Source organism: Motacilla alba, chromosome 2, assembly GCF_015832195.1.
Source record: "Motacilla alba alba isolate MOTALB_02 chromosome 2, Motacilla_alba_V1.0_pri, whole genome shotgun sequence".
In the NCBI taxonomy this organism is placed as follows: Eukaryota; Metazoa; Chordata; class Aves; order Passeriformes; family Motacillidae; genus Motacilla; species Motacilla alba.
Window position 1 is genome coordinate 33,071,237 of NC_052017.1, and position 24,393 is coordinate 33,095,629.

The window sequence follows — 24,393 nt, forward strand, 5'->3', positions numbered from 1 at the left end:
TAAAAAAAATGTCAGTAATTCTACTAAGCAGGTTCCCACTAAGAGATTGAGGTAAATTTTCACTATTACTTGCATTTGGTAGATGAAACTATTGAACTTCATAACACAAAACAAACACCTAAAAGCAAATGAACAAGTAATGCAAGTGTTGCACTTGCATAAATTGTGCATACAAAACTTAAGAAAAAAAATAGAACTACCTCTATCCATAGTTATCATTGTTTCTGGAAATTGATTTCTTGAGTAGAGCTATGGAAGATTTATAAAAATTATTGCTATACTATGGTCTATTTTCCCATTTATCACATGGGCTTGAAAGCAAAGGCAAGCCCATAAATGAGCGGGAGTTAAGAGCAATCATCCTTTTAGAAAACAGGTCTACAAAGTATTGCATTTCTAACAGTCAATATTAACTAAGAAATGTTATTAACAAGTCTCTTTATCAGTACAGCTGTATTTTTTCATTACAAAATGAAATAAGGGTATAGAGCTTTCTGAAAGTTCACATCATTCATAGCACAAGTGATAAAAGCCACCTGAATATTCAAGAATATTATAAAATACTAGTAATAGTATATCTGCACAGATACATTGATCAATTAATCTGAAATGTTAACTACATTTTTAAATAAAGTTAACAAGTATTATTGTGATAGTTCTGTTAATCTGCTCAGATTAAAAACTCAACTTTTGAGGGAAACTTGATAAAAAAACCTAGAAAGCAGTTGTGATGCTTTGGGGGGTTTTTGTAAAAGCCCACAGGACTGCTGCCACACAAAAGCCACAACTGACATAAATATTTAGAAAATAGCTTAAATAGTTTTTGAATACACCTTTAAAACAAGAAAAACATGCTTTTCCACAGTAACTGCACTAGTCAGGCATAGGTATCTCTGTTGTCAGAGAATGAGCTCATGCTCATTGCAATAACACTGAGTTTTGGTGCTCATTTAAAAGCAAATTCTGGGGATTTGTCTTTGCATAATACTTAGCTATTTTAGGAAGTAAACACTGCCAAACTGAAACTATGCTCATTCGTCTAAAAGACATGTACCTAGAAACTTACATGTAACATATTGCTCCTCTTGCTTTATTTAAATTCCATGAATGCCCAAATTTGCTAAACTGGTTCATAATTACTCTGTTATACTAATGATCTCATTTCATGGAAACAAATAATGCTTCCCCCCTAATTTCTATACAGGTATGAGAAAAGCTGGTAAAAATGTATTGCTTTGGCATAACTATTGCTAGGAGAAATGAATATCTATCTTATCACGTTCATCAGAGCAGGCTATACCATTTATATTTCACTGTAAAACAAAGAACTATTACATGTTGCACAAATATGCTCGATATTTTGTTAATGCTTCACCCTTCCTACTATAACATGGCTATACCCTTACTTACTTCCTTATCAGCAAAATGTGATTTTCAAGAGTAATGTTCCTGGCTGACATATGATAGAAAGGCAATAAAGCCACAGCTAGGTTCAGCTGAAGCTGAATTTATGACACCATTTTGGATGCATACACATCGCCCCCCTGTCAGTACCTGCATCTCTCATGTTCAACCACTAGATGGTGTGAAAAAATAAAAAAATTGCTTAGGATTCCTGCCGACTGCCACAAAATCCAAGTATTAATGTAGTGGATTAGGAAATATTTTAGAAGAAAAGTCTTGACCCACTTCGGGATGGTTAGGATCACTTCTCCTTTGGTTATATTTTCACTTACTGGACAAAGAGCTCATAAATGATTAGACCTTGAAACTGAATCAAGTGGAAGGTTAAGATAGATAATTCTCTGGCACTTTCCCCTCCAAGGACCCTAAATTCCAAGCTGACAGTAGTGGCCAACACTCATTTTTCTGAAAAAGCTGTAACAATCTTTAAGTGAAACAGGGCTGAATTTTCTGGGCTGTATTTTGGAGCAGAAATCATTCCCATAGAGAGAGGCTCTATATATCTGGAGCAGCAGCAAGCCTGCTTCAAGGACCGATTACGGATTAATCACAGCATGGCAACAGGACTGTTGATATACAGAGGACAGCTTAAGCTACTGTTTTTCTATTTTCCTCCATTTTTTAAATTAAATTTCTCACTCTTTTGGGGAAGGAGTAGCAGACAATTTTGTTTCACCTACAAGCTGAAGATTAAGATTTTATAGTTGCCATAATGTACCCGAAGAGCACAACCCACAAAGAGGCCAAACTCATACAGTGGAATCCATTCACTCATGGGCTTTTTGGGGGGAGCGAGAGGGGGAAGAGGTGGTTGTTTTAAATTAGTCCAATTCTTCAGTGCTGAATAACTGCTTGAAAGTTTGCCCAATCCACAAGCTTTATTCAGCCTTTAGTAATGCAATTCAGTTATTAGTTTAAGTGACAATGAAATACCTCAAAAGACATACATGGTCAAATTAATATTAGTAATACATCTTCTATATTTTTATATAGGACTATCCTTCTATCCATAAATCTTAAATTTATTTAAAACAGAAGCTGTTACATTTATTATCCAGAAATGTAGTTAAAGGTATCACGGAAGATTTAAAGCAATTGTGACAAAACTTAATTTGAAACTAGGACAAACAGATGCCTTTATCTTTCATGCTCCTACTTGTGTATTTCAGTGGCCTACAATGTTTTTTGTACTAATTACACTGGACAGCAATTAGATAGCCACATATTTTATAAAGTAGTTTTTTTCATTGAGAACTTTAAAAGCTCAGGTTTTTTTTCTAATATGTGGGGAAAATAGAAAATTCCTCTGATTAATTGTTCAGAAGTAGACTTCAACAGACCATGAGATATATATTTTAAGAGATTATGTTTGTGTTGGGGAGGTCAAGGAAAAATGTGAAAATTAACCAACATTAACATAGAACAAAACTTCATGCCTTTACTGTTTAGTGCTAATTCAGATAAGAGAAATTATATTTCTCATTTGCTTTGCAAACAGAAATGGAATTTTAAAAATGCCCAAATCTGTCAGAGCAAACGAATTTGGAATCTGAGCTCTCAGAACAATAGCAATATACATACAAAGATGAAAGCATAGTTCAGAAAAACAAACCATCTTCTGTAGCAAGATCCCAAAAAAGTCAGAATCAGCAGAGTCAGGAATATAAAACAGGAAACAAAAAACATAACATACAAGATAACTTAAAATTCTACAAGGTTAAGTTCTACAAGCAGAAAGTACATTGTCTCCTGCTAAGTCAGTTAACAAATGGTAGCCAAGATCTAACACGTAAATAAACATGCTTTAAAGTTAATTCCTGTTACATGGCTATGTTTTAATTGTGATTATAGTTCATTTGACAAAATAATTAATTGCAGTGACTATCTGATTGCAGACAAAGGATTTGAAAGGGAGTGCCAATTTCCCCCCACAGAACTGTGGGAATGTGCCCTTGTGCCATGGCTCTCTTTTTACAACCATCTAGCCCCAGTTGTGTCTCATACCTTGCTGATAATGTAGATAACGTCACCACGTTTAAATGTCAACTCATCAGTTTCATCTCCTGTGCAGTCCCACAAACCTTGATAGAAATTGGCATAATCGGTATTTTCGCTATCTGCAAAGAAAACAGCACCTAATTATAAACCAACCAAGACTGAGGATAACTAAAGTTACTCTTTAAATCTTCAAATAGTACAAAGCAATTTATTAGCACACATTTCTTATTCCTCTTTTCAGAAACAGCTCCTTCCTGCCATGAAAGCAAGTGAAAAATAAGTTTAATGTGCAAGCCCTTCACTGGCAAGTTACATCACTGAGAGACATGTAGCTACAGGTTTTCAAAGCATTTTTCAAAGCTGCAACCTAAAGCGGCTATTTTTCCTCTGCCAGTATATTTCTAGCAAGCCATATATGTATCCCAACTTGAAGCTGATAAAACTGCTAGAATATAATTAATAACGATCAGTGAAAGGAAGCTAAAGTATTTTGTGATACACTCCCCCTCTCTCTCCTGTTCCAACAAAATTAAATAGCTTCTCTGAGAACCTCTGAGATAATCCTTGATTCTTCCTTCTGAAATATTGGAGAACTTGGAAACTGTTGCTGAAGCTGCATTTCAAAAATATTTGTGTCAGCTCCAGTTTAGGACATTAAGCCCTGGCTAAACGTGCAACTACACTGCAGTCATAAACTCATCCTTCTAACAGCATAAGCACAATGGATGTGCTGTGTTCAAGCTGCCATACAGACCATTAACTGATTGATTATTTAGCACTCTTTGCTCTGTAATACGGCAATAACACAGTAATAAATGCTTTGTCATACATTTACAATACAGAGTACATCTATTGAAACACAGTGCTCACACACAGTTAAATACATTGGGTGCTTCTGTTGCACTGCAAACTATTTCCTGTTTTTAATTCCATGAGAATGGAGTGTGATGAGTTAATGCAAAAAGAATGTAAGCAATACCACTAAGATGACCGGTTACATTATGTATACACTAACCAGACAGAATGTATATGTACTAATAATTTACATCACTGGAAAGCTATCTTCTAATTCTGATAACATAAATATCACTGAACTGGCTGGATCAAGGCTGTCATCTTAGTTTTGTTATATGATCCTTGAACTGCAGGCTTGCTGGTTATTCCAACATACACCAGTTACATTTGCATGTCATTAGCACTCTACACCATTATTTACAGTTTACAATTTAACCATGATTGGTTCATTTTATTACCAAAAAATCCCGCTAAAATATCAAGTATCAGGAGATAGAAAGCATCACACTATAAAAGAATAGTGGTATTAAACTTGTGTTCTTCTCTATTTTGGCAAATATTTAGATTTGAATTTTAATATTCTCTGCATGAGCGAGAAGAGCTTGTTTTCTCTTTCTCCATTTCAGCCTGTGTTCTGTGCTATCTTGTTTGGGTGGCAATACTGCCATAAGGCTAAATGTTCACTTCACAACCTTCAATTCAAAGCTGCTATGCCAGTTATCCACCATTTAATTTTCCATAAACTGGTGATTAGGAGCTACGACTTGCTGTGATGCACTAGGGGGCGTTCTGGCTGCCAGGGCCCAAAATCTTCTGTCCTCACCCCAAAAACAACAATTGATACCCATATGAAAGCTCACAATCATTCAGAAATAAGAGATTTGGTTATGTAAAAATGTACAGACATTTTAACATGAAGGCATAATCAGTTTGAAATGTTGCACCTCCAGATTTTGGCCCTTCTTATTTTTCACCTCATTATTCACCAATTTAGCATTAGACAATTATAAACAGTAACACAGTTAGCACAAAAATTAATTTGTGATAAATATTAAATCAGAATCTCTCCTTGGTCATTTCTTACTGTACTGATCACAGTTCCCAACAGTGTCATAAACAATAACACAAGTCCACATGAGAAAAACATAAAATAAATATTTTGGTATATCCCACCTCTCAAATCTTTCATCAGTTGGCTTATTGATTTTGTTTAAAATACATTACTCAGAACTTTTACTTCTTCAGAACATCACTGAAAGAAATCATGACTTTCCACACTGACCTTTACCACTTTGAGCTCTGCTCTTACTTTTATGTGCCTGAAGTAACTCCTGTTAATACCAAAGTGAGTTGCAACAGAAAAGACCTAACAGCCAGTGAGACATGTCTCTCCTTTTATGTTCATCATGAGCATTTAATTAAATTTTAAAGTGGAAAGCAATTCAATTAATAATGTGAACACACTGGAAAGATGCATTTTAAAAGAAGCTTATTGCAACAGGGAAGACACTGACCAAAGACTAACCATGGCTCTGTGCCCTCATTTGTGAATTCAGCATAAGACAGGGTTGTTTTAATCAGAAAGCCACATTTTTCAGAAAAATATATACCAGTATGCCTGGAGCACAGAGACAAAGAACATGGAAAGAAAGTGGCAATGTAAGTTTGTGAACAGCTATCCTGGTCTTCCAGGTGTTAATTTCAAATCTGAAATCGCCCCTCATGCCCATCAGCACAAGTTTCTCCAAATTCTATAAGGGTGACTACCTGTACATAAAAGACAATTGTAAATGTAACTTCAGACTTTATACACCTAAAGTGAAAAGGGCTTCATAAAATGATTCACAGTGCTTACAAATACAGGTTTAGAATTAAGAAAAAAAAAAGGCTTCTAAAACCTCTGCAAAACACAAGCCCACTTGTTCTTACTTTGGTCCCTTTCAGTTTGAGAAGACCTTGACAAATTTCCTTTTATTGCCTCTGAAGAATGGTATAAAACAAAACCAGGAGGTCTGAGTAAAGGAATTTGGTATCTATTATGACAGTGAAATAATGTGAAGCTTCTTAAACACATGTAGTACCTGAAAACAGATGGATTTAGCATCAAGAACTTACACACCCATTACAGTTCAAATTCAAAAGGTGTTGATTTGCTGGTGTTACTCTGTTACAATTATACTCTATTCTCAAACACTTCAAAATGTTGCATGCCTTAAAAATACTATGACGACATAATTGCTAAACTGAAGTGTGTTGTGTTTTGAAGGTATGGTCACTTGGCCACAAGTACAAATAAGACAAGATTAAAAACCATTAATGGTGTAGCTGAGGGCAGAAAGCAGTTTGGTTTTATCTATCCACTGCTTTGAAGAGTACCAGTCCCAAGAAATGGGTGAGGAGGATTTTGGATAGGTTGTTCCTCCAGAAAATATTTCTTCCATTCCAGGACAGCTATCTGGATGAACTACTATCCAATAGTTATCAATACTCTTCCAAAAAGAATTCTTCATGTTTTACTCCAGCCATCTCTGCTTTTCTAGTAATGGTAGTAGGAACAATGGATATTTTTGTTCAACATACGGATGGAAACACTTCAGAGTTATTTTGACAGATCAAAAGACAATGGCTGCCAGCCTCTCTGACAGTAGTCTCAGACTGCTTATTTCACTGAAAAATACTGGCATCTGACAATGCATGCTTGAAGAAAGAAAGGTGAACAGTTCAGGTGAAAAAAAAATCTGAAAAATATATCACTCAAGCATGCATCTCAAATATTAGACTGCTTAAAACTTAGGAATGTCCATGAATTGCTCAAGGGGGAAAAGAATATTTTAATAATATTCTAACAACCACAATAGACAGAAAAGAAGAACCAAACCACACCACAACTTGAAAAACAGATTAATAGTACATATTTCAGAGAGATTTAAGTGTGCTCTCCCACTGCAGCCTAAGGCAATCTAACTGCAGGTTGTTTAATTTCTGCCCCCTACAATGTGACAATTTTTGCAATTCCCATTTCTGAGCACAAACCTGACAGAACACTAAACTGACCAAAACAAAATCATAAGTTACAACCTAAATATGAAAATGCACTACATAAAACATTAGGATAAATGCGATTGTGCCTGATTTCCTTCAGTCATCCATTTTAACACTGATGACATGTAAGCTAGCAAACCCTACTATGGTAGTGATTTAGAGCCAAGAGTTTTATTATTTGTTTGCATATTCCTTGTGGAATGAAGGAATACATGTGAATGTTTTCCATTCACAACTGTGGTCCACTGCCTGGTATATTAAACAGCTTGCCATTCTGACTTATGTTCCTCAACTCTTGGTAGAGATTTTTCAAAAGTTCATAGTGTCAGATTTGAAGATTATTTAACAACATTTGAAAAAGACAAACTGCAGCCCCTTTGGGTAATTATGCGCTCAATATTTACCATCGTGAAGGCTTAAAGATGGAGGTACAGCTGAAGTTCAAAATTAATGCTACCAGAATGAGTGTCTTACACAAGTGATCTAGACTCTCAGTTTTGAGTCTCAATCACCAAACAAGACAAGCCCTGCTAAAGAATCCAGTTATTTGTTAGTTCTGATGATGTCCTAAACTTCAAAAAATGCCTGTTACTTACTTGCCCTTTATCCCACAGGCCAGAAAAATTACAAAATAAGGGCAAAACAACTGTAGGGTATTTATTTGGACTCAAACTCTAATCTATTCCAAGATATTTGGTTTAATCTTTCTCACTTCCCTTCTTCTTTTCCTTTAAATCAAACATATTTAAGGAACATATTCTGTTCCTTACAATCAAACCCTAGAATCAACATATTTACCCTGATAAAGAAAAAAAAAAAAAAAAGACATTTACTGAAATAGCAATTGTGGAAATCATAATGGGTAAAAAAGACCACCAAGCCATATTATATAACTGAAAGTCTTCAATGCTTTGGTATTTTTAAATTATTAGGTCCCTAGCAATTAATGCAAAGCTGTCCATCAGCAAGAGTCAGCACCAAGAACAGAATAAAAAGAACTCGAGTCTGAAAGTTAATTGAAATAGAAATACGTTAGGGCGAGAAAAGAGTAGGAAAAAAATGCAATTTTTTGCACTAATCAGGTTGAGCTCAAGCTGAGCTTGAACAGACAATTTGCAGAATATTTTCTGTGAGTTCAGGTTTAGTAAATCTAGGCAATAAATTAAACTTAAGAATGTATGCACTGTTTGTGTAGAAAATCATAAAATATTCTCAAGTCATGTCAGGTATTTATGATGTGATGCCTATCAGAAACACTCATGTCAACTCAGCCCTAAAAGTCAAACAAATTTCCAGCATTAAATAGTGAACTATGTAAGATCAGATCACAAAACTATTGCTTGAAATGAACCTGACATCAGGGGGGAACTGCTATGGTATTTTCAATGACATTACACAAATACTAATAAGACTGATAAGGCTGTTCTCATAGCAATTTTTTTTTTTTTAATGCAGATGCTAAGGTTTTGGTTTTTTAAAAGTATAACCAATTAGAACTTCAGGAAGGTACATTAGTTAAAAAAAAATGCTGTTGGCAACTTTATAATTGGATTGACCCCATGCTCCATTATGACAACACACTCTTATAATTACAGTAATGTCTAAATGAGTACTAAATATTAAGGCTGTAATGAGTCATGTTGTTTTACACATGTTTTTAGCAGAGCACAATGCTAACAGCATCTGATGGCTCAGCTCTTGTTTCCTTTCCAAGAAAAGCAACCCAAAACTCCTCACAGCAACCTGTTCCTGCTTTCCTGTATGGGTCAGGAAACCAGGCCTCTGTTTCCTCTCCACATGTTGCAACAGGAAGAGCATTGCAGAGCTACTTCCTAAAGGAACTCTTCTTGCCCACCCCTTCCTTGACAGCCCAGAAAGAATTATGTGTATTATGTACGATGGGGAAAGGAGAGCCAGATTGCATGTCAGTGCAGGTCACAGTTACAATGCAGCAGATCTCAGAAAGGTGTAAGGTCTGATAAGAGGCGAGTCTTCTCTACTTGCTGTGTCAAATCACCAATAGTTTATCTAAAGGTCTGTGCCCTTGAAGCACAAAAATATATTGTTTTTAAGCATAACTGGAAATACCTTTCTATCAAGAAAAGTTGCCTGGCTATGTGACTTTACATGGTGCATGCAGTTATTTTTCCAGTCCCAAAGATAATTAGCACAAGGGCGCTTTGCCAAGCTAAAGCTGAGAGAATATCCTTCACAGCCTTTCTGGGCATTTGTGTCCTTTTCCAATTTTTATGCTGCTGTCACTGGACTCTGGCATTTCTTACCTGATTCATTTGCTTTCTCTGGTAATCATATGCAATGAAGATATGCATGGCCAACATTTAAACAGGCTGCAGATCAATTAGTGGTCTTAAGTTTATCTGATTTTTATCAAAGAAGACAGAGCTTTGGGTCGATTGTCAGAGCCTGTGTCAAGTTGACCTTTTCAGAGACGTCTACATTGCCAGTCCCTTGGGCAACTTGTTGTCCCCTGTTAGTCTCTGAATGGCAGAAGTCTGTTCTGCTCAAGCACAAAGTATACACAGATGTCTATATTACATTCTTATAGGTTTGACAGCAACTGCATGTTGTATCTATAAACTGTCCTTTAGCAGTGACACTTCCTCAATGATGATAAGCTAATTTATGCAACTAAATCTCCTTTGTGCAGAAATGAAAGCTAATTGAGTCATTACAAAGTAATTCAGGAAGGAATACCTTGTATAAATTGGCTTACTTTATAAATCCTTCTCAAGTGGTTTTCATGCATCCTAAGTGGTGCTTAAGCAGTTTTGCTGCCATCACATACCCAGGTAAAAAAAGACAGCTTTACAGAGCTATAAAAACATTATTTTAAAACAGCAAATGGAAGAAAGAAGAAAATAAAGGTAAAAAGAAAGTGTATGCACAAAATAAAGAGGAAAGGTTTTAATTACCTGGAACAGTGGTAACTTCCTCCTGGCTCTCATTGCTTGGCACTTCAGCTTTTGAAGAAAGACGTTCTTCTGCAAAACACATAACTGCAAATGAAATTCTGAAGGGCCACCTCTGCTGACAGGAATTACAGCCCACATCAGCCTGAAAATCACTCTGTATTTCCAGACTGTAAGCCTTGTTTACTATTTTGCACTTATACAGAAGTTGGAACATTGTTATTTCTGTGGTTTCCGCCATCCATCCAAACACTCCAAGAGCTTTCTTTCAAAATCTCAGTTGTGAACATCTGTTTCCCTTTTCACTCTAGTCTGAATACAGTCATATAGAGCTGCAGTTCTGCTGATTTTCAGTCATTCTGAGACAATTAGAATGAGGGTCCTCTTCTGCTGGATACATTTCTTGCCAGAAAAGGATAAAGAAAAGGAAACCAAGGTGGGGAAAAGTATCCCCAGCCCAAGCAACAACTCAGCTGTAGAGAGCAGTATGCAACAAAGGCAGATGACATCTTCCACACTGTCCTACAGACACAGTAGCTCAACACCTGCGTGATGGGAACACAGCCACTACAGATACCATGCACTTCACTGCTCCTGCCCATTGTGCCTGACCATGGTTTTAAGCAAGCCAGACTCTATCAAATTACTTAGTGCAAGTTTAGGAGACAAGAAAAGGGAAAACCTGGCAGTGATCAGCTCTAAAGCATGTTTTCTGGCTAGCAGGCTTGGAACACTCTGAAATCCCCACAGGCAACTTCGAAAGATGTGCTCCATCCTCCCTGTCTGGCGCAGATGTTGAATTCTTTCGTGTCCAGACCCTCACTTGAGTAAATCCACACTCTACTCAGTACAGGGACATCAGATCTGCTCCTCACATTTCCCAGTACAGGGATACCAGATCTGCTCCTCGTATTTCCCAGTCAACAATTCTGTTGATGATGTAAAAAAGGGGAACAAACTTTTAGCTGAATCCTGACTTTAGGTTCAGAAGGATGTAGAAACAAATTTATCTTGGCATTTACAATATATCAAAACTGACAAGGCTGCTGTACTGAATGAGGAAATAGTATATTGATAAACCCACTTCTCAAACATGAATTGGACTTTAAATACATTTAAACTCTCTGGCTTTGCCACTCATCACATCATATACAGATAGTCAAGCTTCTTTTTAAGATACACATTTCAGCAACTAGTTTTGATATTTTACTAATGACAGACAACAGATGAAGCACTCGCAGTGTTTAAAATGTTCATCATTGTGAAACTCTTATGTAATTGCCCATTTACTTTGACAAAGAGTGAATTTTATATCATAAGTTCAAAGGATTTTTTAACCTTGTAAAAATTTAATCTATCCACAAGACTGTTCCTGCAAACATTAAAGCAGATGTTTAAAGCACAAGAGTAGACCTGTTGGAATGAGTATGCATAATTGCTGCTAACCTCTATACACAGTCCTACAAATATTACAATTACAACATAAGATTCACTCTACAAAGAGCTTTGAAATTCTGCCCTACTAAGCCAGCAAGATTTTTTGTTCTTGAATCCTGACTAGTTAAAAATCTGGTAAAGATTAATATAAGCTATTTTTTACACCAAGGTGGGGTGGAAAAGAACAGGAAAAAAAAATCCTAGCAATAGAACAGGAAAAATCTGACGCTGTAGTACACAAAAAACACTCTAAACTATGTACTGCATTCAGATGTTCAAATGTACTCCCCTACTTGGCATTAACATTTGCTACACATTTCCAAGTATGCTCATCTGTTTATTTTAAGAATTCACAATTGGAGCATAAATGGCAAAAATTCATCCCTATGTGCTGTCCAGAGCACTAGGAGGCACTGTCATTCTGTGGGTTCCCTACCATGGTTACACCCCTCACATGGAGTAATACCCCAGTATCAGTCACATTTTCTAGAATTTCTCCCTTTTCCCAGAAAAAAAACCACCTTCATCCAACACACACTCTATCATATTATTCTTTCATCAAACAGATGTTGATATTACCTGTTACTGAATGTTTGGACCTAAAGCAGTTGCTGTGTTGAATGTCCTATGGATTTAAACTTTATCACTTGTCATGGTCATCAGACTAGTTTAAACTGAGGACTGACTCCAGTAGAGGGTATCTCAACTAAAGTAAAACAGCAGCAGAAGTCTGAAGAGACTTTTTTGTAAGGTACTGCTGAATACATGTAAACTGCATTGTGATTTCACAGAAAATATTTAGAATATATGTATTCTTCTGAAATATTTATTTCCTAGAAACAAGAGTTGACCAGATCCACATCTGAAGATATGAAAATGTCTGAATCAAAGCTCTTTGAATTCCAAAAGGTGTCAAATTCAAGCAAAAAAACTCACCATATTTGCATACTGGTTTGGATCTCAACCATCCCCACTTATCCCGCCTTGCTTTACACTACAGAGCTGTCACAGAGAGGACAAAGTTTCAGGTACAATTAGACTGGAAAAGGCACTCCAGAAGCATGGTGGACATGGTCCAGATGTTAATGGGCATTCAGTCCATGGTATCAGGCTGAAGTGACTGCATAGGAAACCTCCTCTGAAACATGCACCATGAGCTTCACGTCCTTGGCACAAACCTCTGCTTTATGAATCTCTTCCAAATGGTTCACACTGTTTGCTAATGCGATCATGCTCAGAGTGGAGCAGTTGTAGTAGGCTTGGCTTAGGGCAGTAAAAAGAACCTGTGGTTTTTAACTCATGTTTTCTGATATTAAGGCCTGAAGCAGTAACTATGTGCAGGCAGTGTCCTTTAAACACAGCAACCTCGATTACCTCGGGAATTACAGCTTCAGTCTGATGCAACATGCATGACTTTGTGTTGCAACATGTCAAAAGAGTCAAAAGATTAAAAATTAAATTTAAAAATACAGTAGAAATACTTCTGGTTTTTTTAAGATACTGTGTATAAGGAGTCACGCGTACCTTTAATTTGTGCCAGTTTTTCCTCTGTACATCTTCTTCACACCATCACTATCACTGCAGAGAGAAAATACTCTTTTCCACCTTCTCACTATGTCAAAATGAGACTAATCTACACTAACCAAACCAATGAACTCTTCCAGAGCTGTAGATCCTAAGAACTCCTGAGATACAGATTATGTTCCATACTATGCTGATACTTAGAGACCTTAATAGCAAACAACCCACAAAATTCTTGTGACAATGCAACAAGGAACTAACTATACTTGTTAAAGGTTTTTCTTCAGTTAGTATATGAAAGTTGTTGAAAATAATTTACTTATTGAATTTGCACTTTGAAGAAAAAACAGAAAAATAATCACCTAATCACATATGATTCTACCATCCACAAAATTTTAAAAGTGAATGATGAATTCTATGTTTGCTGAGGTTTTTTACATAAATCCATTAAAGGGAGGAAGGAAAAAAGACTGGACTACTTGAGTATAAAATGGATAAGAGTTTGGCTTGAACAGTGCATTCCTCCAATGGAATGTGGTATCTCCATGATAAACATGTATAAATTTAGCAGTTTCCTCTACTAACATGTTACCTAACCATCTTTTTACATTAGATTCTAATTTAATGCCATTATTATTTGGTATTCTATTGCCTTATAGTGTCTGATACATTGTCATTGCACAATACTAGTTTACACCTTGAATAATCCCACTTTTTGAGTTAATATATTCCATTCAATGCTTTGATTACAGTAAACAAAACCAGCTCAGCTATGCAGCAAAATCTACCAAACCACACAGATGGTTATAAGCTTTTCATTGTGTGGTTTCCATAGCAATCATATTGCAAATCTGGAAGCTTCTTGCAAATAAGCAGCTTGTATTTACATGCCTCTCGGCTGCAGCACAGAACACAACAACAAGTGAAGTTATTATTCCTATCACATATTGTTAGCAACATGACTGAAAGATGTTTTGATCCGTTCAGATAAAAAGTACTGCAGTGAACTAATTTTTCATCTATTTCATCTTGATACAAGCAATCACACACTTGTAATGCACATTCGTGTCTCTTCACTTGAAATCTCATTGTGGTGCCAGGTTATAAGCATACAAACAAGTCTTGTAAGATAGACCCCCCACAAAAAATATTTATTATTAAATAATCAATTAAAAAAAAATACACAGTGTCTTTACTATTGTACTTGGCAGGGAGGACAGATGCATGCAAAAGAACAGGTGTGAACATGAACTCTGCTGACACTGAATATCACAGGTCTACACTGTTCTGCCCAAGGAAAAGTAAAAGAAATAATGGCATGTTAACACCAAGAGTATTACTCCTCCACACTGCTTTTTTGCTGCCAAATAATGACTCCACACAAATGCAAACAAGAAATTACAAACCCAAATAAATGCTTACCATGGGAAACAGTCAAGACCTTTTCTCTCCAGAATTTGCAGTTTTATGAATTAACCCACCCCCCACAACAGATGGATTATTATTCTAATAAGGAACATAAATCAACCCAGCTACATTTTTTTTAAAATTAGCAAGAATTGGCTTTTTTAAAAACAAGAGTATTTGTTCAGAGAAACATTCAATATTTCCAGAGAAGCAACAAGAAATGCACAAAATTTAAGAAGAAGACTGTTTATATAATTTGGCCAAACTGATGTCTTCTGCTAGCATTTGTGGTGAGGGCTAGTGACATCTGGGCCAAAGGAATAAGTATTAATGCCCTGGTTTATGCAGGGCCAGCAAATTGCCTTACCTGAGGTCAGTGCTCCCCAGCCTTGGGGGTGGGGTTCTCTGCAGCATTCTCACCTGTACAGGCCTGTACACTTCACCCAAACTTTTACAGTGCTTTAGCCTAAGCAGCTTCATAGAAAATCTAGTAGGCTTACTTGCCTTGGTGTGTGTATTTATAATGGCAGGGATTTTCATTTCTGGTATCTTCTTTCAGACTCCAGATCAACCCATTAAATATGAGAGAGATCTCTCTGTACGAAGAGATCTTCAAATGCAATTAGCAAAACTCCAACTTCGATAATCTCCAGTATTCCCAAAGATCTGTCCCTTTCCCCCAGCTCCTCTGGGAAATGGCAGTTTACTGGAAGATTTACACGAAGCTTCTTGACATTTCACCTCACCAGGAGCAGCCTGGTGTACTCTGCAAACAACAAAACAGCTTGGAAAAGGCTGCTGAAGGTGCTATTGTCTAGCCACAGTGTGAGTTCTTGGGGGCAGCAGAGAGGGGGAGACAGACTGTTGTTTTATTCAAGCTCCACCTGACTGTACAACAGTGCATGGTTTGAGCAGAAAAATGCTCCAGGACTGTGAGAGAAGTGGGAAACAAGTTGGCTGCTAGAGAAGAGATTATAAACATGAGAATTTCTTACCATGACAGAAGAGAGGACATTTTATTGCTACCTCTGTGTGCCACCCAACACCTCAAAAAAAAAGAAGTTATATTCCTACATGGCAAACTCAAGTGTAAAAAAAACAAACAATTTCCACAACACAAGTAGAATGACAGAAACAGATCACCCAAACACAGGCTAAACACTGGGATTGCAGACAAGATGACATCAACGTATGTCAGAGGAAGCAGAAGCTGCATTTGACTAAATGGTTATCATTGTGTTCAGAAATATTATGAGAAATAGGCAGTACAGAATTGTATTCCAAAAGAATACACAAAGAGATCTCTGGGTTATGAGCAATATGAAAATACATCTTAAAGAAAAATAATATGCAAACTGAGATGCTTCAGTTTTAGCTGATGACGACTCATGCCAATTCCTAACCCAAATTTCTCCCAACACTTGTGATCCAAGACTGATTCTGAGATGGAGGCAAAAGGTTTCATTCAAATACACCACCATCCAAACTGGATGGGACCTCCAACTAACACTTTTGCATGAGTTTTAACCAGCTGTTTGAAAACAACCATTATCTAAAGTCTAAAGTAAGGTTAAATATACACATCACTCTTCCCCACCAGTAGACAGTAACAGAAGTATGCTTTTAATATTAACAATGTCCTGACTTCTCAATGGCCTTGAATAAGTAGCACTGGCTTTACAAAGGGAAAAAAGCTAGAATAACAAAATAACTTTGGGAGAGACGAGATCTGTGGAAATTGCACAGTCTAACACCCTGCTCTAACTCAGAAAGTTAGATCAGGTTTCTAGGAAACAGCATTTGGCCTCTTTTGGTACTCCACACTAAACTGTTCAGCAGCAGTTTAAAAGGGCCTGTGCATTTTAATAGCTCACGTATGACACAGCTGAAGCTAATGACTTTCTAGAACAGGATTAGCTCAAATTACTCAGTTTTGTCCAGATCTTGCCAAGTCTCCAGATGTGAGGCTTCCTGTACTCCTTGAGAAATCCTGCACTTTTTTTTCCCTCAGTTGCATTTCTTTTATCTTTAAAAGGTGCTACTGTGCACCACTGTTACTCCCAGTTGTCTAAGCAATAACTAAACCAGCCAGCTCAGCTACAAGTGAAGCACTGCCTCCTGTTGAGAAGACCTTGGGAAAGTTACCTCATCATCCTCACAGAAAAGGTGAGTAGATTTTTTTGTAAATTAACTCAGGATCACTACTGCAAGAGAAGGAGAAGAAGTCACATGGGAGTAGAGGAACGTCACTTAGACATTTTCAGGAGAAAAAAACTCCCTCAAAACAACCTTTCTGTGGCACCACCCAGTGAATCTGAGCACGTGTAATGGTGTGGCTTAACCAAAACCAAAAAGCAGATACAACATCCCTTTCCTAAGAAAAGTATTTTGGAGTTACAGTATTTGTTAAACTAAAGAGTAAAGCAAACCAAAAAATTCCCAGTCCCACTAAGGACAACTAGCAAACATACTTTATGGCTGTGATTCTCTAGTGTTGAACAGAGTAACATTTGGATCACATAACTGTTGCTAAGAAGAATAATAACAGAGAGAAGTAGCAGAGAGAAATGAGCGCATTTGGAGAACTGTTTGAGAGGAAAAAAGTATCGCTTTCTAAATACATTTGTGAAAAAGACACCACATTTTTCCTATATTACCACACACACAGGAATTCACATGAACTATAGTAGCACAATGGATTTTTAAAAATAATGTTTTTAAAAGCTGGATGATTTTATTTGGCCTCTCACTATTTTACTAGAAAAAACAAGAAACAAGTGATCAAAGAACACATCTCTGGAGGAAAAACAGCTACTCTCTCACACACACACACATAAAAAAAAAACTCAAAAAAAAAAAAACCAACAAAAAAAAAATTTGTTAATGTCATCCACAGTTGCTGCAAAGTGGATCTTCTCACTTTATTGTGCAGCCTTCTACCAATTTTCATGAAATCTAGGAGAATGCTTTGCTTTTCTTACCTTTCCTACTTGCTGAGACCTAAACACATGTTAGCACCTTTCCTCCTTCTTTTTCTTTCCTTCCACCAGTACCAAATATTCCAGTAACTCTGCTTGCCTGCCTTTGCCCCATTCTGTAGTCACAACCAATATCCTCTTCTGATCCCACAATTTTGTACAATTTTGTTATTTACCAAACACAGAAGTTGTTCATATGATAGTGGCTGTTTCCAGGGCTTCACAAGGCCCTTCAGAGTTTAAGAAAAAACTGTCAAAATGGGAGGAAATATCTTCTCAGTCACCTGAATGACCGAACAGAATATATTCACAGGGACAACTGAATAATCCACAGAGGTGCAGGCAATTCCCAGTTCTAGTTATGAATATATTAAGATTGCATGAACTCAGCCTCCTGGTTGGAGCTCTCCATGCAAATAAGCAATCTCCAGTTGTGTTTTGAGTGACAGCTCAATTCAACTTGGTTGGCCACTTCCTTGCACTGGTCTTCCAAACAACAAATAATCTAAAATCTCTGATTAAAACCAAATCAAACCAAACCAAACAGAATCTCCTCAATCTTTTTACATACTCTATTTTTTTATTTTTGGGTGGGGGGAACATAGATGCAAAAGAATGAGGAGTTTTTCAATTCAAAGTTAGTTAAAGTAGGAAAAAAATTGCTAGTCTGACAGAGCTAGGAGAAAGAGAAGCATGTCAAATCTCAGTTACACCAATAGCAAGCTTTAGAGGAGAGGAGATAGAAAAAAGGCTGAAAAAGCAGGAGTACCTACCAGGGAAGACCACTTAGAATGCCTAATTTTGTGATATTAACATTTATTTGACAAAATTATCTAATTATTATTAATAAAATTCAATATAAATATGCCAAAGTGCAATGTGCACTGCATAGAAATAAGAGATGAGTTTTGCACTGACCTTTTTATTTCCTCATGAAGAAAGACCTGATAATAGTAATTCTTCTCAAGAGAAAAGATAAAGGTCATCACAAGCAAGTTCATAATGGATATGCACACAATGATTATAATGAAGAATAAAAGAAATTATAGAGATCCACCTACAGAAATTCATTCACTGATTTCTTGTTTTCATATTCAGACACTTTGTATTTACAAATAAAGTCACTGTTTCAGGATTTTTTTGTCAGAAATCAAGTATTTGTCTAATCCTATATGCTGAGTGAATTGGTCAGAATATATTAAACTCAGAAATCAAAAAATTGTTTGATGGGCCATCAAAGAAGGTGAAAATTTCATAGGTGACTTCAAAATCCAGTTCAGTACAAGTTCCTTAAGTCTTACTAGGTACTTTTCTTAATCTTACCTTTATTTTTTGATCAAGATTTTAGGTAACAACTTCCACACCTGAACAGAAGCATCTCTGAAGATAAAGTCTCATGCTAAATTTCAACAAAATCACAATTTTGGCTCTACTTGTAAAATTGTTCCTAAAGCCTCAATTTTGGCATACTAAATTGAGGCCATAGGCATCCTACAAAAATCCATACTTAAACATTTAAAGAAAGAATAAAATATTTTATAACTCTACTCTTAACAGGTCTCAACAATGATGAGAAAATCTTTTGGGTTCTAATGTTTCTACATGCTCATCTAATTATTTTGCTGATGAATAAAAAATGCTTCCTTCTCTGTTCCCCATCACCCTAACAAAAAAAAAAAAAAAAGCTGCAATTATTGGACAGAATGCAAATTCATTTCCAAAGGGACAAAACAAACAACAGTGTTTAAGTTTAGTCCATGGTTTTATTGTAGGTTCATAGGAATCTGTGCTAGAGATTGCTGGCCTAAATACATGTGGCATGTACATGAGAATATTCTTCTAAATGTAATAAAGATTTATATGAATTCACTGTAACTAAAATGAACAAACTAAATTGTTTGTTCTCTCAACCTGTAAGAGCTCTTAGCTATGTAAATAATTTAAGTGTTCAACATGACATTTTATAAACTTTATTATTAAAATGTTTTGCTAAAATAAATGTGGTGGCTATTAAAATCTACATAGAAAGTACAAATAGTTCCCAATGTAAATACATTTAGCAATCAAATATTCAATTAACTAATCTATACTGTATAACTCTGTACTACAGTGTTATTTGACAACCATGTACAGCAGTTATATTTCTCAAGCTTAAATTTATATGATAGAAAAAGTCTGTAAATGTCAAGTAAAGTTTCTCATAATCATTGATCAGCAGCAAGTCTTAAATTTAAAAGCCATTTCTGAAAACTACATATTCTTAATTATGACAAATGGGACTTGACATAAAATTTACATACATACAATTCATAAAGCATCTTGCTTAAACCACATAATATCCTGTAATAATCTGCAAGGTTAATGTATTCAAATTTATAGAATGATTTCTGAACTTACTCGAAAAAGGGACAAAAGGCAAGGCATAGCTCATGTCAGTGAAATGAAACACAATACAGTTGTTGGCATGTTTCCACAAGCAAAGTCTGGCTCCCAGATGCTTCTCTTGTAACTCCTTTAAAAATGTTATACCAGGACATTTTTGCATTCCCTATGTTGATCACTAACTGCACACTGACAAAAAAAAAAAAATTCAGCAGTTTTCACCCTTTGGATATTTTCATTGAAAATAACAAACCCTCACTACTGCTCCTTTCCACTGTTTATGGGCCAGGCCATTAAATGAAATTATATCAACTACACTAAATCCTTTCTCCAACTAAACTGATGAAATGAAGTGAAAATGTTATTGCTATGATTCACTAGTATCAGGTTAAATCAGAAATATGCAGAAAATTATACTTGCAATGCAGACTGTTTACAAGTACCACATTTGGGATAACAGTCCCATATTAATCTCTACAAATGCTATCCCATTCTTCAATTCTCATACATCAGGTCCATACTGAGAGCCGCCACTCTGGATGTCAGATCTTACTAGCCCTACACACCACAAACCACAATGCACCTCAGAGAGAAGAGGTAGGACACTGGCACATGGCAATAATTCATATGCAGGAGATGACAACTGCTCCCCAGGCAACTCCCCAGGTCAGTGTGGGATTGGCATGCAGTGTATCTCAAAAGAACCCATGGCTTCTGGAGTGCCATACTACTAGAATTCACTTTGAGACGGTGCTTTTGGACTGCCCGAAACACAACACAGTCCCAGCTACACTGTAAGAACACTGCTTATATGTCTGAGATAGGCAGTTTATCCAGGAACTAGGTTTTATGACCTGTATGGAAGCCAATTCAAAATCATATCCGTCTTGAACTTTTGTTTACTGAATTATCTGAAATTGCAGTTCAACATCTACTGATGGAAGTGTGTCGCTTCTTATCAGAGAATCATACAATCATTTGGGTTGGGAGTAACCTCTAAGATCGTCTCATTCCAACACCCTGCCATGGGCAGGGACAGCTTCCACTGGATCAGGTTCCTCAAAGCTGCACACCACCCCCCCAACACACTTCCAGCAATGTGGGGCATTTACAACTTCTCTGGACAACCTGTTCCGGTGCTTCACCATCCTCACAGCAAAGTATTTCTTCCCAATATTTATTCTTAATTTTTAAGGAAGTAAAATTTGAGAGAGGTATGCAAGCAAGATAAATTCAGTTAGTATATTTTAGGACAACGGAAGCACGACCCTCACGCTAGGATCCAGGCTTTCCGGCAGATAATCCTTTCTTTTGAAAATGCAATTCCTTCCTTTAATCCCCAGTTCTATGTTAAGATTCAAGGACTGAATAATTGTTACAGACTGCTACGACAGAACGCTTCCACAACCCAAAGATGGAAGTATTGGAACACCTTCTTTAAGGATACTGTAAATTCCAGAGATCCTAAACTAGTTTTTAGTAAAACACAGAGGTTTTAGGTGAAGGAAAATAAGATCTGCTAGGAAAAGTTAAGACTTCAGAAAAAGGACTGAAACATAATATCCACTGTGACAACCATCCCCTTTCTGGATAAGAAGACTATCTTCCTACCTTGCCATTTAAGACAAATCTCACTGACTTCCTAAAAAACTTTCCTCAGTCTCTTCCAAGTTCTTAAGAAAAGATTCTGCCCTTTGCTGCTGAAGTTACCTGTGTGCCTGCACCCTGCACTTCCCTGGAGCATCCCTCTGTCGCCTCTAGGGCACAGCAGACTGCGACATCTTGCCCCTCTCTGCCTGGTCCACTGTGTGGTCCAGGAGCTGGCCCCTGCTGACCATTTTCCTTTCCTAGAAGCAGCCATCCTGTTTCTTTCAAAACCTGTACCCAGCCTGGCAGCAGCAGTCAAGGAAACAAGCAGCCTTTTCCTGTGTTACCTGCTTTATATATGTGTAAACTAAACATGACATCTATTGCAACAACAGTACCCTGCAACACACAAATCAGATATACATGCATACAGCCAGAAAAATTCGTGAAGCTCTGGAAAATTGGTAGTATTTTCTTTGGTTAATTCCTCCATTTTGAGGAGAGTGGGAAGAAAAGTGAGTAGCAAACTGAAAGAAAAAGACATTTACAAAAGGATTTATGCTGATGCATTTCTTAAGGCTGAAAAATTCAAATCAGATATTTGTATCTACAGTAACAGAATGATTAATTCAGCCTTTAGAGCCCACCTTGCTGGGTCTTATTTGAGAATTCAGTTGTACAAATTATGGTTCTTTAATAGCTACCTTGTGGAAACCAGAAAAGTTGAGAAGTGATAGCCTGAGGCACCATATAACCTCTGGTTGCTCGTTTCTCAAAAAACTCTATCTAATGGTTTTAATAGCCTGATATGCAGTCATTCATCAAAAATTCAAAAAATTAAGGTTCTTTGATCTATCTATATAGTATTTACCACATCTATACCCAAGCAGTAGAACGGACCAAATACTTATTTTTATTTTCATAAATATACATAATTAAATTGACGTTTTACTTTGAACTTACTAAACTGCAGCAACTCCTCAAATTTATGCTTAATAAACTGTCTCAGATAACAAGACATTTTCTCTGAATGCTTGCATAAAATATATTCCACTGCTTCTTAATTAAATAAAAACAGTGCCACCATAGAAAACTTCGCTTTCAAAAGAAAATACTTTGGGTCCACAACCCACTGAAGACGTGCACTCATAACAAAGCTTTGTTCACATTTAACATGAAGCCAGAAACAGAGACAACACTGAAAAATCTATGATACAAACCAAATTACTTTGTGTGACTTTTTTCGTGCCAGGGTGACAAGTTTTTCTGAGACAGGATTCTATCTCTTAATAACAAGCAGTTTCTGACACATACTGTTCACATCAGACTGGTTCTACAAATCAAGAGAGTCATTGTTTAATGCTGGTACACTGAAAACAGAATCAAAATTACTGACCAGTACCTGCAATAACACATCTTCTTTCCATAAGTAAATTCATTTCAATAAGTTGTGAGTTGATTACTTTTTAAAGGAGTTCTTTAAACAAAGAAAAGTATTATTAAAAAATACTTCCATTTTTGATATGCCTTCTAATTTTAAGCAAGTAAGTTTTAAAATGCCACTAGACAACAGTTTTTTTAGTGGTGTATTTTTTGTTGGCTTTGGTTTGGGTTTTTGGTCTGATTGGATTTTAGGGTATGTCTCTTTTAAAGTCTGAAATACATAAATAAAATCCAGCATTTGCTAACGTGAGATTTTGATAAACACAGCCTTTCCCACGTGAACTCCTTCGATGTATTCTAACAGTTGACCACAACATCAGGAAAATCACTTCTATTTTCTCCACCTGTAAACTCTGAAATCTATTAAGCCTGAAACATCTGAAAACTATGAAGTTTCTCATGCAGTTCCAAGAGCGGAGAACAAATAGCTATCCCTAATAGCACACACTTTCCATTTGCTGTAGATACTGTAATTGACTGCTTTGACTCTCACAAATGACCAAATTTTCTGCAGCAGAGGTATATCACTGAATAAAATATAAATAAAGAACATTATTCTAAGAGTATTCATCAGTGGACAAACCCACCCTGAGTCCAATCAATCAATATACCTCTCAAATGCAAATCAGACTAAATATGAATACTCAGTTATTGTTCCACTTTTACTGGCCTCCTCACTTTTGCAAAAGTGTGTGAGACGAGGGAGCAGGAGGTGAATTGCGGTATGGACAGTAGGCTTTCTGACAGCTATGGGCCACCTGTTGTTCACAGACAGTCACTTTATACTCACTTGGAAAGAAATGCAGAAGAGCCTGTGAACCTTATTTTTCCTCACAAAGACCTGCCACTTCCCACTCAATGGACATCTCATTCTTTTCAGCTACACCAGATTGTCTTACCTCCTCTTCCATCACTGACACCCAACATCAATGGAAAGAAGGGCTCCCTCTTTAGATGTAGAATTACAGTAACTGAAGATAATGCCCAAGCTCTTGTCGCAGACAAAAGCTGAGGTCCAGGTATCAAGTTCCTAACCACCTTGTGGATGCAATGTCTTGAAATATTTTTCCAAATTCGTAATTCCTGTCTCTGTGAACATTTAGTACTAGCTGAAGGATAACTTCAAGGCAAATATAAATCCCATAAGAATATTGCCTCAAAACCCAGAGTGACAGAATTCTGTCATGGCTCCATTTCACCAAAGCTGCTGGGATTCAACAATATCCAGTTAAAAGAGATTGTTTTTCAATCATTTCCATGTCTGACACTTAGCAGATTCCAAATCCCAGTGATCAAGAAAATGAAACAACACGTCTTGGACCTAAAAAATAAATTTCTTCCTTTATTACTCTCTACACTAATTCGTAGTTCACATCTGCTTTTCACTGCTCTTGTATCACTTTAATTGC

At 36.5% G+C, this 24,393-nt stretch overlaps 1 protein-coding gene across 1 annotated transcript in view; it reads right to left on the bottom strand.

Moving 5' to 3' along the window:
• SKAP2 (src kinase associated phosphoprotein 2) overlaps nt 1–24,393 on the bottom strand; it is a 118,277-nt gene that overhangs the window by 7,177 nt on the left and 86,707 nt on the right. The window contains exons 10-11 of the mRNA XM_038124620.1: nt 10,233–10,301; nt 3,469–3,581 (exon numbers count right to left, since the gene is read on the bottom strand). Of these exons, the coding sequence (XP_037980548.1) occupies nt 3,469–3,581; nt 10,233–10,301 (182 nt within the window). The remainder of the gene's footprint in view (nt 1–3,468; nt 3,582–10,232; nt 10,302–24,393) is intronic.